The 14,378-nt window shown below is 30.3% G+C and overlaps 2 protein-coding genes across 4 annotated transcripts; one reads left to right on the top strand and one right to left on the bottom strand.

Annotated features, from left to right (window-relative positions):
• Nucleotides 1–1,160: 1,160 nt before the first annotated feature.
• Nucleotides 1,161–7,992, bottom strand: LOC106716787 (proton-coupled folate transporter). The gene is made up of 7 exons (XM_014510391.2): nt 7,607–7,992; nt 7,271–7,531; nt 6,666–6,840; nt 6,401–6,578; nt 5,536–5,914; nt 3,877–4,117; nt 1,161–1,521 (listed from the first exon to the last, which is right to left on the bottom strand). The coding sequence occupies exons 1-7, from the start codon at nt 7,737–7,739 to the stop codon at nt 1,452–1,454; spliced, it is 1,437 nt and encodes a 478-aa protein (XP_014365877.2). The 5' UTR covers nt 7,740–7,992; the 3' UTR covers nt 1,161–1,451.
• Nucleotides 7,993–8,594: 602 nt separating this feature from the next.
• Nucleotides 8,595–13,570, top strand: LOC106716788 (microtubule-associated protein RP/EB family member 1). Of its 3 annotated transcripts, none has more exons than XM_045681496.1 (6): nt 8,595–8,728; nt 9,076–9,368; nt 10,992–11,220; nt 11,816–11,916; nt 12,373–12,528; nt 13,227–13,570. In XM_045681496.1, the coding sequence occupies exons 2-6, from the start codon at nt 9,102–9,104 to the stop codon at nt 13,293–13,295; spliced, it is 822 nt and encodes a 273-aa protein (XP_045537452.1). In that variant the 5' UTR covers nt 8,595–8,728; nt 9,076–9,101; the 3' UTR covers nt 13,296–13,570. The 3 variants fall into 3 exon arrangements, with proteins under 3 accessions (XP_045537452.1, XP_014365880.1, XP_014365879.1); XM_014510394.2 differs by having other exon boundaries at nt 10,992–11,217; XM_014510393.2 differs by lacking the exon at nt 8,595–8,728 and adding an exon at nt 8,792–8,971.
• The last annotated feature ends 808 nt before the right edge of the window (nt 13,571–14,378 follow it).

Here is a 14,378-nt window from a genome sequence, read left to right on the forward strand (position 1 = left end):
AAGTGCATGATTGCCATATTTAATTCGGAAAAAAAGGAAAATCGATTTGTAACTTTCGATGCCCAGAATTAAAATATTTATTACAGAAAAAGTAAAAACTCTCAAACGATATTTCTTTTCTCTTAATGTCTCTCAAACGACTCTCTAACGATTCGCATTGAAAAAAATAAAAAAAAGTAAAGTGAGGGGGCCAACTTCACACTAGAATTTGAAATTGTTTTTACGGAGAAAGTAGGAACTCTCAAACGATATTTCTTTTCTCTCAAACCCTCTCAAACGATTCTCAAACGATTTGCGTAAAAAAAAGTTAAAAAAATTAAAGTGAGGGGGCCAACTTCACGGAGGTAGCCTGCGCCATGGGCGGAAAAAAATTAAAGCAAACAGAAGTTATAATTATATTCTTAGTCTTAGTTTAAAAGCTCAAGAATTCAAAGAGCATAAATTGAAAACAAAAATAATTAACCCACTTTCTAAATCAGATTTCAAATCCAAGCTGGCATTCAATAATAATTAAAAATCTTTTGTTTTAGGGTTAAAACTGTATGTATGTTCATCATTAATATTAAATTCCCGTACACTATCTTAAAATTCCATTAAAAAAAACATATTGTGATGTTATAAATCCATATAAACATGTGTTATGTAAAAATCAAACAAAAATTTTAAAATGACTTGAATTCATTGTGGAATCACAATAAAACAAATAAATTATTCATATATTGTATTAATATACATAATACACATTAAATATTAAATATTCATACAAAACGTTTCACAAGTTGTATTGCATCACATAGTACAATTACATTGTAACTTAAATACAATCGAAAAATTGTAAAAAACTACGTTTTTATACGTTAATGCATTGCATTTTTTATAAATTAAAAAAAAAATATATGACGAAACATAGTACTTAGATTTTATACATTGCATTTCGCAATTCGTTCACTTGTTTAAATCACACATAAAAATAATAAATTACACAATATTAAGATTTTTTTAATATAATATTTTATACAAACATAAAACTTTATTTCACGTGGGTTTGATATATATGGTAACATTAAAAATATTAGCTTTGTGCCAAAAGAATCATATAGTATTTGTAAAAAAATGTACAAATGTAAATATGTTTAGTTTGCAAATATGACTAGGTTTGATATCAATAATAAAAATGTATAAAGTTTTGTATCAATATTATGTTAATTACTTTTATATTATTACACTGTCGTTTTCACAATTATATAGACAAACTGGGTATATACACGTCCATACATAAATAAATATATGTACTGACAACCCTTACGATAAAAAAGACTTACAAAGGTCCAACCTTTGAAATCACGAATTACTTCAAATCTTAAACTAAGGAAATACCATAAAAAAATAATTATTTGTGACAACTAGATGGTATTAAATTTAAAAGCACCAATTTTTTTTTAACGAGTGGCTTATTCTTCTTCTTCCAATTGTTGGAAGCTGCCTTGAGATCCACCTTTCCATATAAAATATTGCACGATTCTGAAACAAATATGTTTTTAATTTAGAAGAATTTAAGTACATAAATTATAAGCCTTGATTGAATTAGATCAAGAATACAGCGCGAGGAAAGAGATAGAATTATAGTTAAATGAATGCGTTGGAACAGGCAGTTTCCCTAATGTTCCGTTTCTCATACATCGATGGGCCAAAGTAACAAATTGACGATTTTTTATTTTTTTATATTAAAAGCTACGTCTTAGTCTAGTTAACAACATTCACTAAACACAAATTACAGGTTTAAAGTATTTGTGTGTAAAAGTGCCTACGCGGCATCTTTTTCTATATGGTTGAAACTTTGAGAGCCTCTCCTGTAAAGTTGTTAATTTGCACATTGGCCCTTATTCGTAGGAGCCTTCAACATATTGACGAAGAATAGTGAAATTACCGGGGGTCCGCTGTTACGGTTCCCCGCAGCAGAGGTATGCTACTGGGGTGTAAAAAAGAGTATTTTTTCAGCAACTAGAGACGAATTTTTAAAGTATATATTTAATCAGGCTGACCACATTATTATGATAAAGTCTTAATAACTAAAAAATAAAGTATAAAAATACGCACGTTTCTACTTGTACTCGAAAGGTCATCAAGGTATCCGATAAGGCATACAGTGAATATGTCTTACGTTTTTTGTCACTATAATCAGTGAGTGTCTGTTTTTTTTCCATTTTAATGTATAAAAAAAACATTATTTTGTTGCGAACAAGTCATTATAGTGGAAACCTTTTACATTATCGAATAAAACGATAAAAATTAAGCATAAATTCTCTCATCTGTATCTGTCGTGTGGTTTTCGTGGCGTATTTTAATTTTATAATATTAATATAAATAAAATAATAATAATAATGCAGTATCTTATCAACAGATTGTATTGAAGTTTGTTGTTGAATTTATACTTATCTGTTTCTATAAAATGTGTAAATATGAACATTTATCACATTGCATATAACTGAGCTTTGTCAACATTAACAATATTGATAAAGTGGATGTATATGTACCTTTATGTAATCTGTCTCAATTGTAATGATTTAATTTTTATTTCAAATTACATTGATACATAAAATATATAACTCCTTGAACTGAAGAACCAAAGGTCAGTTCATTTAATAAATATATCCGTGGGAACAATTTTTGAAACTAAGTTCGGCATCCTAAATTACGCTTGAAAGAAAAGTAACTTTAAGGTTAAGGGTACGTATTTCGAAACACCTAATCGTCAGTTTGAATCCGAGATTATTTTCGTTTTATAATATGTAACGGTAAAAATATTATTAAATTAGTTTCCAAGTTATTTCTTGTTTCAAACGAACATTTCATCTTTAAAGCGCCAAAACAAGTTTTCCAAATTGAATTTATAATCAACGTCTAGTCTATATTTAATTCGTCTAGTTTGCATGTTACGTAGAAATAACTTTATAATTATTAACAGTATAAAATAGTGTTCAATAAAGTTATACTATTTCTGCTATAAAGCAACACTTTTACTTTGTTTCCTTGTAATGTAATAAGCTTCCTTCCTACTTACTATATTTAAACTTGTCGCACTTGGCTATTTCTGGTAACATTCTCTTTTCGCGGATATAAATATATATGATATGGCTGATATGATATTATTATTATTTTTCAAATTTCGAAATTTAGTGATTTTTAAATAGCTGTAATTAGTCTTTATGTAAAGATAATTGTACTTTGTAATAGAGTTTTGGAAAGCTCGAAGACTCTACTTTAAGAATATAAAATCGTTTTTTATAAAAAATTGCGTTAATTATGTGCAAATTCAATTTAAAACAAAAAACGATTTTTCCCATGTTAATTAAATGGGAAAATAAAAAATCAGTAGCGACCCCTTAGAGTTGAGCTATAGGGCTCGGGTTTGGTGAGAATTTTTTTTATATCAAATAGAAACATTTGAGAGGGTATCGGTTAAAAAAAAAATTAAAAATTTTTTTTTGAATCACCCTAATAAATATATTTATCATAAAAAACAATGTCAAGGTTATTGGACGTATACTAACAATAAGGTAACTTAACTATTTAAAATGTGTACAATAAAAAAAACATGTATTATTTTAGTGTATTAAGAAAATATCCCCAACTTGTTTCCGCCGCCGCACCGTGCAAAAATTTAGCAACACATAGCTTCTGTATATCAAGATGTTCCCACATATGCCCTTACTCAGAGTCACTAAGGCCACCTCTTAGTGTATACTGTTTGGAAAAACTCTACTAAAGAATTGCTTAAGTAACCAATTACTCCAAATGATCCCGATATATGGAATTAAAAAAAAAACTATCGCGTTTAAGTTCCTACAATGCAAATCTATGGTACTCCATACTTACCCTAATAAAACAACGCATAGTGAAGTAATTATGCTGCTCAGCATATAGATGGCTCCGGGGAAAGAATTGATAGTATATGCGTATAGAGAACTGAATATCGCTGGAGACACCAATGGCGCCACGCCTTCGATAGCACACATCAGAGCGAACACTTTGGCGATGTCATCTGGTGGTAACATCTTTGTCAACATCGACCTTATTAATGGAGACGAAAGGCCTTTGAACATCGAAACTCCCGCACCTATAAAAATATTAAACAGGATGATATAACTTGAAAAGTCATTACAGATATTTCAACTGATTAGAAAACTAGCTTTAAAATACAATTCAATTTTATAATTATACTAGCTGTCGGCCGCGAATCCGTCCGCGCCGAAATAAAAAAAAAACTTAGTAGGTTCTACATTTTAACAAACATTCATTCATCCATCTAAACATTCGAATTTATAATATCATGTAATGTAAAGGAGCCTATGTCATCCCCACATTTTAAAATGATCTTTATTACTACTCCATTACTCCACTACTATTAAATGTATACACAAAATTGGAATCAACCGTCGTAATAAGTTAATGTATTGAATAAAAATTAATATCGCAAAAATACATTGACCTTTAGAGTTGGATTCGTCGTTTGACCGTTGTTTTATTATCTTATTTATATCATGTACGGCCAATATTCAAATATGTAATGTTGAATTTTAAGAAAAAATTGTTAATGAGGTCATCGAGTGTAATTAACTGGGAGTTTTCACAGCTGAACAAGATTTATAGTCTGTACGAATTAACTTAAGAATTTTGTTTGTATCACTAATTATTCGATATCCCTTAAAGAATTTTTATTTTGCACACCATACTTTGAAAATGACGTCATCGACCCAGGTCTCAAGTTAATTCTTACGGATTGTACACACATAGTCATCCCTCTTATTCTTTTTGAAAAGATCAGATAACAAAATGTAGTTATACATGTGTTAAGGCAGTGAAAACTGATGAATATGAGATATTTATCTAGTATACATGTTGGCCAGGTGATTGTGGTGCAGCAGCTGTTTAACTTTATTAAAATGTATTTTTGGTTTTATTTATTAGGGCGACTTTACATTTTACATTTGCATTAAAGTTATTAAGAATTGCTTCACATTAAGGTCATAATTTTTTGCCATTCGATATTTCCGTCGAATATAAAATGACACATTTGTGAGTTCATGGCCGCACAACGATAAAATTATACTACAGTCGAGACAAAGTACGTAGACAACGTGGCATTCAGATTTATACTTTTTGCAAACAGAAATAAAGACACTTTTTATATCAAACAAATATTCCTTAGTTTTTATTTTGCACATTTCGTACAAACTGTCTGCATTATTATTTATAATGTTACTAGCTTTTACCCGCGATTCCGTCCGCGGGGAATAAAAAAAAATGCACACAAGATAAAAAAGTTCCTATGTCCGTCTCCTAGTTCTAAGCTACCTCCCCATCAATTTTCAGCTAAATCAGTTCGACCGATCTTGAGTTAAAAATAGTGTAACTAACACGACTTTCTTTTATATATAAGATTAAATCTGCCCGTATCGATAAAGATGGAATAACAGGATACAAATTTAATGTGCGTAATATAAAAAAAGCATAAGTAATTAATAAATCACTTACCTAAGTACATAAACCATGTTGTTATCGCGAGCATTTTTATCATATATTCAACAGTTGCAGATAAGAATGCAAACATTGAGAATAACAAATCACTGATTCTTAACAGCTTTTGGATCAAAATTACACCAATCAGAGATCCCATGAATGTAATAGTTGTGTTCACAGCCGAAAATGTTGTATACTCCTTTATAGCCCAATGAAGTTTGGTCCTTGTATAATTGTATTCCAAATTCATTAACCCCATCATAATAAAGATGGAGAAACTGTTTGCAAATGTCAGCAGAAGTATTTGAGCGCGCCCATGATTTGGTCGTTTCTTGAAACATTTTTTAACCATTTCTTTGATTAATGAAAAATCTAATACAGATAATAATTTGCCCTGAAACAAAAATTAAGATACATTCAACTATTGATAATTTAAAATTTTACACTGTAATTCTGAATGACTGATTTTAATGTATGGATGGATGGATGTCTGTTTGAAGGTATCTATGGAATGTCTCAACGAATCTAAATGAAATTTGACACAGATTCAGAACATATTCTGGAAGAACACATAGGTTACTTAGTATGTTTTTTTTTAATTCCACACGGACGAAGTCGCGGGCAAACGCTTGAATCTCTATAATTATTATTGAATATATTTTTTTATTTATCCAGATTACTATGTAAGTCAATAATATAATTAAAATAATTTACATAATTTAATATCAATATATTCTTATGTACAATATTTAATTAATTGTAATTATCATTTGACTGTGGGAATTTATTGAAAGGTGAACAACATTCTAGTTTATTTTAAGATATAAATGTACTATACATTAAATGTAAAACTGTAAACTTTGAAAAGAAAATAAATCACCTCAACAGCACCCTGTAATGATTCTTTCAGGAACAAAATAGTAAATACATAGGCAAAGACATAAAGTGTTGTTGCTATAAGCAAAAGGTAAACAATACCAACAGCACTCAAGACATATGAACTAGAAATAGCTCCAATAACACTGCCAATTGATACGGCAGTTTCCACCAGAGTCATCCTACAATAAAAAAAAAATTAAGAATGTAGCAAGTTGAATTTATTGATAAAAGCACATCCTATAAAGCAGAAATAATATAATGTTTACCTAAAAGACCGTTTCTCTATAGAAGTGATGTCACTCACATAACAAAATGAGCCTGTGAATAGTGATGTGTAGCCCCCCAGAAATGATGTAGGAATGACTGTCAGAATATACCACCAGGGTCCCATAAAATCCATCATACTGTAGGAAACTGTTAAAGCTCCACTTATACACATTCCTAAAAAAATAATGCTATTCATGTACCTAACAGCTTTTGCTATAATAATTGCTCTCTGAATTTTTATATCAATTAATATGTACAAAGAATTACCATTGCTTATTGGATGTATATTAACTTATTTCAGGCAATTATTTATCATAGGTTTATAACCTATAGATATCTTATCGAAAAAGAGGCCTTTTTTATGGGTAATTTACTCAGTGCTGTTATTTGCATTACAAAATGAAATTTTGAAAATCAACTCTCCTCTAGATGCCAAACTTATATGAAACACTCCTTCTATTGGTTGTATATCTATAAATTTTATGTCTTTTTTTGGTTTCATTCGCTTCAGTAAATTATAATAATTAGTAAACCAATTATCGCTATCGGTATTATTACATAAAGATTCAAATTTTAACAATATAAATATAAAAAAGTAACTCACCAAAAAGAGGCCACACAACTAAAGGTTTCCGTCCATGTGTGTCAGACCATACACCAAGAAATAGAGAAAGTATAGCAGGTGCAAGTGATTCAAAAGTTACCCGGACCATAGACACAAATGTTTCATACTTCTGCACTTCTTCCTCTAAATGCTGTGTGATATTTGCTTTTGTTGGTGAAAGAAAACCTTCACATTCATTCTTGCTGTGATTTAAGGAATGAACACAAGTGCGATATAATATAATGTTTCTTGTTACTGCACCTAAAAATTTAAATTGTTGAAATATTATACAAATTAATCAAATTATAAATTAATAATAAAAATAGGTAAAATTACCTGAAAGTGAAAGTGCCATCATAGTAAAAAACAAAGGCAATTCCATTGTTATCCTATATTTATTATTAGAATTCACAAATTCTGTGTTGATATTTGAATTTGTTTCGGTAGGTCCATTGTCATTTTGCGTCATTTTAGCAATTATATTTGTGTCTAAATTTAACGGAACGTACTTCAATTTCTAATTCGACAATAACACTCTTTCACAAAAGTATTGCAAAAATTAAGCCATATAGCGTTAGCTATTTTGTTTTTTTTTATATTTAAAACGTCGGATCTAAAACTGTAGTCGTTTGTAAATGCATAATAGCACTGCGCGCTGTGGTGAACAAAATTTAAATAGGATAAAGTCATTGTTTATATGTTTAAAACTGGATTCTCGGTTTTTTAGATTTAGAGGTGAAAATTGACAGTTCGCATTTAGCACTGTCACTGACAGTGACGTTGACAGAAACTCTGCTTCTGGGCCATTGGGCAATCTTTCTTTTCAAAGAGTAAAAACACATTACATTAATTTAACTGACTGGCGCTAATTTTCAAATTAAATTGTGTTGTTTATTTTTTTATTTTTTGTAATAAAAGTAAATTTTGTTATAAGTGTACCATATCCATTCCTGTTCGTGTGGCCTAACTATCATACAAATATAAATCATGCACGCCCCGAGTCATACTTTACCCGGGTCCATAAGAAGGGTTTTAATTATCCCTTCATGTTGTTAATAAAGTAGCATATAGGAAGTAATTAAAGTAAGTACAATAGTCTAGATAAATCTAAAATAATTGTAAATTCTAACTCAATTAATCATTTACAAAAATTTATTCATCTCTTGACTCAAGAAATTTTTTTTACCCACTTAAATCAATAGCTTCTATTAAACATATATAATTACCTTTGAATCTCCAAAATTATTTTCTAAGTACTTTTAAGTCTTTCATTAATTTATCGTAAAACCGATAACATGTTACAGTAATCACTATTGAGATGATGCTTTGGAAAAATATTCTTTGTCTATGAGTAATAGTTCGACGGCGAGTAATTTCGGAAAAAAAACACCGCTTTGGCCGCATTGTTCACTAAAAAGAGATAAGAGGGCTTTAACATAATTCGCCTACACATTTAAGGTTGGTAAATTGTTCATAAATACAATCGAAGGAATTTACATGCATATTATACCTTCAAAAGTGTAAAGATATTTTTGATGAGTCGACTTCTGTCATTCCCACATCCGCCGCGTTGAATAAAACGAATAAAGTAGACCTTTTGGCAACATTTTGTGTAACTTATTAAAACACTGGGATTATTGTTTAGTTCCTATGGTATACCTAAATTATGTTATTTAGTTAACTAATCATTCAATGTTGAAGGTACGACCTATTTTTAGAACGGCTTTCTTTTTTTTATTGCGATGGTGTCGGTGTCTTATAATTCCTTTAAATGGCAGAGTTATTGAAATACCTTGTGTTTTTAGAAACTGCGGGCAAAGCAATATAAAAAATGGCAGTGAACGTATATTCAACTAATGTTACCTCTGAAAATCTATCACGGCATGATATGTTGGCGTGGGTCAACGACTGCTTACAATCAAATTTTGCTAAAATTGAAGAACTATGCACGGGCGCTGCCTATTGTCAGTTCATGGACATGCTGTTCCCTGGTAGTGTACCCATCAAAAGGATCAAATTTAAAACTAACTTGGAACATGAATATATACAGAACTTTAAAATATTACAGGCTGCATTCAAAAAAATGGGTGTTGACAAGGTAAGAAGATAAAGTACATTTTTAGTTCATAATGAATTTGTATAGCATAGATAGAATAATATACAAAGATTAGAAATTATAATAAACATTAATGTTACATATGCAGCTATAAATGTGTTAGGTCAATATCTAAATCTATTGATTAAAATATAAGGTTGATCTTATCAATTAATGAATATTTATATGTATTTAATGTCTATTTTATGTCTAAAAATTTAAGTATAATTTGAAGTTTTTAAATCAATTATCTTATGTAAACCATTTAGATTTGTATGAGATTATTCATATTTATTCTTTTTAAATGAGTTTGATCTTCAGAAATATTCACATCAAATTGTGTTGTTTTGTCACCTTTAAAATGATAAATTCAAACAATGTAAGAAGAAGAAACATGTAATGTAATTATTATGGTAGTCTGAACTCACATATAGTTCTAATAAGTATTAGAGTAGTGAATATATAAATATTCCCACAATTAGGTTAAAAAAAAAATATTTTAAATTTATTATGAATTGTTCAAAATATAAGTGATGTGAGACATCCATAGATTCAATAGAAAAAATATTATAATATTGTAGAATTAGAAAATTTGTGTTCATAAAAAAAAACATATTTTAAATTACCCTCCAATATAAATATCTTATGTTTGAATGGATGTATAATTTTCCTGTTAATCTACCTTAAGGACATCCTGTTGTTGCTGTTCTATTTTCCTGAATTATTAATATCTTATTGCTATTATAATAATAGTACAATTTAAATGTATGAGTTAATGCGAAACTACATATTATGTTAATTTGAAATTTCAAAAGAGGTTGTACGGAAGAATTTGTAGTGTCATGCCACAAGTTTCACTTGTTACATTATTAACATGTGTTAATCCTTTAAATGTATGGTTAATCTGCCCAAAATAAGAAAGATGTAAACCTGCTAGTATTCACTTTTAACACTTAGAGATTTTAGTAAAAAATAGCCAATCCGATATCATATTATTAAAGTTGATTTTAGAAACAGTTATTATTTGAATACATTATCATATGATCTTTGATGAATAATGAAATTTTACACATCAAAACAATAATGAAATGATGATTTGCCATCTGCCAGTCTGTAACTCAATGAGATTTTGGCAAATAAATATCAAACCTATTAGTGCATGATTACTACTATTACTCAACATTTCCCTGTGTAATTTTGTAGGTAATTCCTGTGGACAAGTTAATAAAGGGAAGGTTTCAAGACAATTTTGAGTTCTTACAGTGGTTTAAAAAGTTTTTTGATGCAAATTATGATGGTCGCGAGTACGACGCCTTCGAGGCTCGAGGGGGTCTCACAATTGGGTCTGGAGCATGTGACAGCGGTGTGCCGCTGTGCGCAGCTGCTGCGCCCCCTCGCGCTCGCAGGGCTGCGCCCCTACACCACTCGGGCAGTATGCATCAGCCGAAATATTACCTGACATATTTAGAAATATTTGTAATACAATGACTCGTAGACAAATTATAATATATTTCTGAATATAAAACACTTCTAGGTATCCCATCCCCTGCACAACAGCACTCATCATAGAAAACATCTCGACTTTCCTTTTGTTTTTATCTTTCCATTATGTTTTTTCTTTTGTAGATAGTACCCATTGACAAACTGGTAAAGGGTAGATTTCAAGACAACTTTGAATTCTTGCAATGGTTCAAGAAATTTTTCGATGCTAATTACGGCGGCATGGAGTATGACGCTGTGGCGCAGCGCGAGGGCCTTCCCATGGGGCACGGGGGCGCCGCGGCGCCTCGCGCCTCCGCCGTCAAGAAACCGGCGGCGCCCGTCGCGAAAGTCGCCGCTAGACCCCAAACCAGTAGTACTATTTGTTTCTTTGATTCTAGCAACATAACCACATACAGCTTTTTTATGATAACTTATTTAATTAAATTTATAAATTATATTCTTAGATTGGAATCCCTGGAACCATTGCTTGATAAAATGTATAATTAGAGATATACTTTTATAAACTATAACCATTGCAGTACTAACCATTCCTACACTTATCATAGTTGGCACATAGTATTTTTTATTATTTATAACATCAATTTTTTTTTCTATTTGTTTATTATTATTTTTTCTTTCCCTACATCTGCTATGTTGGCTTATTTTTCATTTGCTACCAATCCATAAACACACTTTGAGTGAATTCTTACACAATTTTTTCAAATGTCTTAAATCTCACACGAGAAAGTAGTTGAATTTATTAACATTTCTTTAATTTTTGTGAATATACTTTAAATATTTAAAATCTTTTAAGTGTTAATAGTTATGACTACATAATTACCTACAGAAAATAAATTTGTGAAGCAAATTTGAGATGCATCATAATCAAACCAATAAATACTTATACATAAAAAACTAGATTGATTAGTTACACTGGCAGTTTTCTTGATGGTATTCTTTCTAAACAGTTGGCAAGACCAACAGTACAGTGCGGTCGCCGCCTGTCAATCTGGCAAGAATGAATAATTCAAAAGGAGATTCCAGAGCCATTGATGATTTGAACATCCAGGTGAGTTTAAAATAATGTATTTATATTTACTTATCTGTGTATTGGCTAATACATTATATAAATGTTATTTAATGTAACACATGTATATTGTATTTTATCCATTATTATGCACTTTATAATAACAAATAGAGAGAACGTCGGTGGCTCAGGGGTTAAGCATTTGACTTGCAATCTGCAGGTCGTGGGTTTGAATCCCACCAATGTGTTTTTCGATTTTCGATTTACATATGTACACTTATCCAACATTCTTACGGTGAAGGAAAACATCATGATGCAACCTGCACATATCTGAGAAGAAATTCAATGATATGTGAGAAGTCAACTCGCACTGTGCCAGCGTGGTTGACTATGGCCTAATCACCCCTAACTTAGGGTAGGCCTCGAGCCCCTCGGTGGGGTTGTATTGTGAGCTGATGATGAATAACAAATATTATAAGAATTGAAACATATTCCCAGCTCAATGAATTAAAAGCAACCGTTGAGGGACTGGAGAAGGAACGAGATTTCTATTTTGGTAAGCTTCGAGACATAGAAGTTATCTGTCAAGAGATGGAAGAACAACAAACTGCTCCCATTATAACGAAAATTTTGGATATCCTATATGCAACTGAGGTGAGTGAAATTATAGCTTAATTTTGGCACTTTTTTTAATCCTCCACAGGTATACGATTAATGTTTCCTTATAAAAATGACGCCATACATGGACCAATGTTTGCAGATGCTGTAAACCTGTAACTGTTGGTATTGACATCTTGAAGCATTAAATTGATTTCAACTGTCTTTATTTTAAAATGATATGAAAAATAAAATTAAGATATAAAAAAATGCAAACCATACCATAAATGGACATATAAATATTTTTTAGCCTACATAAAAAGTTGTAAACCTTACTTACTTTATATGGTATTGTGGTCAAGGTAGATTTCTCTTGCCGCCGAACGCCTTAAATGTACATAACGTATATGTTACATACATGTTTAATAATGTCTCCACAATCTACTAATTTTAGTGGTTTGCAATACAAATGACTTATTATTTATTACATATTATTTTTTCGAAAACTATCCAAACTATATATTTTTTTGACCTATTCTATAAGCTATTAAGCTATTGAAATCGGTAGAAATATCTAAGAAATAAACGTTTTAAAAGTTTAAAAAAAATGCAGGAACATTTTTATTCATAATTAGTGGACAAACTTGTTTGGCGACCCCTGGATCGATAGTGAAATAAATAATGTCTGTTTATTTTATGTCTTTGATATTCAATTTTTTTATTATTTGTTCAGATTAATAAAACTTTATTTCTAGGACGGTTTTGCACCTCCCGAGGAACTTGACGGTGACAACCCTCATCCACCAGAAGAGGACGAATACTGAACACTTCATAAACATAGTGCTCTTTGTATATTACACTCGAAATTATATCGCTTTATAATAAACAGTATCAAGTGCTTAGTATTTCACAGCCAATGAGTCGTAAGATACATATTGTATAGGCTAAATAAATATGGAGACAGTGGCCCGAAAATTTAAACACTCATACTGAAGTTCCTATAAATGGTATCTCTTTACCGAACCTTATTTATATCGTAAATTCTTATATATTAAAATAATTGATTTCATAATACTTTTTTCTTAGCTTTTCAACAAATACTCGAAACTTATTTTATAAGTATCACTGTCATTTGAGAGACTTTTTTTTGTAAATATTGAAACAAATTTAATGTTTTAATTTAAATAATTCTTTTTATATTCTCGCAGTAAAACAGTTTTACATAAAATCTTGCATCTTAAGAAAAGGCTGTGTCATATCTAAGTACATTCCTTATATATTTGGGAGCATTATCTTTCGACTGATTACTTTCTATATTCTTATGTTTATTTGAATAGAATCTTGGTTCTGACGCCATTAATATTTTTAATGTGGAGGTAATTATTAAATTTGGTGTATGAAAAATGCGACATGGTAGAGTTTTCATAATGTCCTTTAATATATGATTTTTGGGCCACTGGTCCTGATATAAACTTGCATTTAATAGGTTGTTAAATATGGAAGAGATTTAATGTTAATTGTTTCTGTTATGACGTCAAAATTGACTGAAAACATATTTGGTACTAAATTTAATGTTCATACAAGTGATTGTAAATTAGATCTGAACGGAATGTATTCCAGTGATGTTATCACCCTCTTGGTATGCTATCGTTATGAATTGGCTGACATTAGAGAGTAATAGTGGCATTATTCACGTTACCTATCTTTTGGTAACTGAATATAGAACTAGTACTAATCTATTTAACATTATAAATATTTTAATATGCAGATAATTGTTTGTTAATTTAGCGGAGCAATCATGTTGTGGACTTTCAGACGACTTGTTGGCAATAAGAGATGTTATTCGCTGGTTGACTTAATAGATAAATAATTTATTTACTTGTGGCATAGACAAATTGCCTTAACTG

The sequence above is a fragment of the Papilio machaon genome, chromosome 16 (genome assembly GCF_912999745.1).
Source record: "Papilio machaon chromosome 16, ilPapMach1.1, whole genome shotgun sequence".
NCBI lineage: Eukaryota > Metazoa > Arthropoda > Insecta > Lepidoptera > Papilionidae > Papilio > Papilio machaon.

What these genes read in the sequence shown, in the direction of transcription:
- LOC106716787 (XM_014510391.2), bottom strand. Translation starts at nt 7,739, where the DNA reads ATGACGCAAAATGACAATGGACCTACCGAAACAAATTCAAATATCAAC. An exon ending in AACATGGTTTATGTACTTAG is followed by an intron (nt 4,118 to 5,535) that starts GTAAGTGATTTA and finishes ATATTTTTATAG; the next exon opens with GTGCGGGAGTTTCGATGTTC. An exon ending in CTATGCGTTGTTTTATTAGG is followed by an intron (nt 1,522 to 3,876) that starts GTAAGTATGGAG and finishes TATTTGTTTCAG; the next exon opens with AATCGTGCAATATTTTATAT.
- LOC106716788 (XM_045681496.1), top strand. Translation starts at nt 9,102, where the DNA reads ATGGCAGTGAACGTATATTCAACTAATGTTACCTCTGAAAATCTATCA. An exon ending in CGCTAGACCCCAAACCAGTA is followed by an intron (nt 11,221 to 11,815) that starts GTACTATTTGTT and finishes CTTTCTAAACAG; the next exon opens with TTGGCAAGACCAACAGTACA. An exon ending in ATATCCTATATGCAACTGAG is followed by an intron (nt 12,529 to 13,226) that starts GTGAGTGAAATT and finishes CTTTATTTCTAG; the next exon opens with GACGGTTTTGCACCTCCCGA.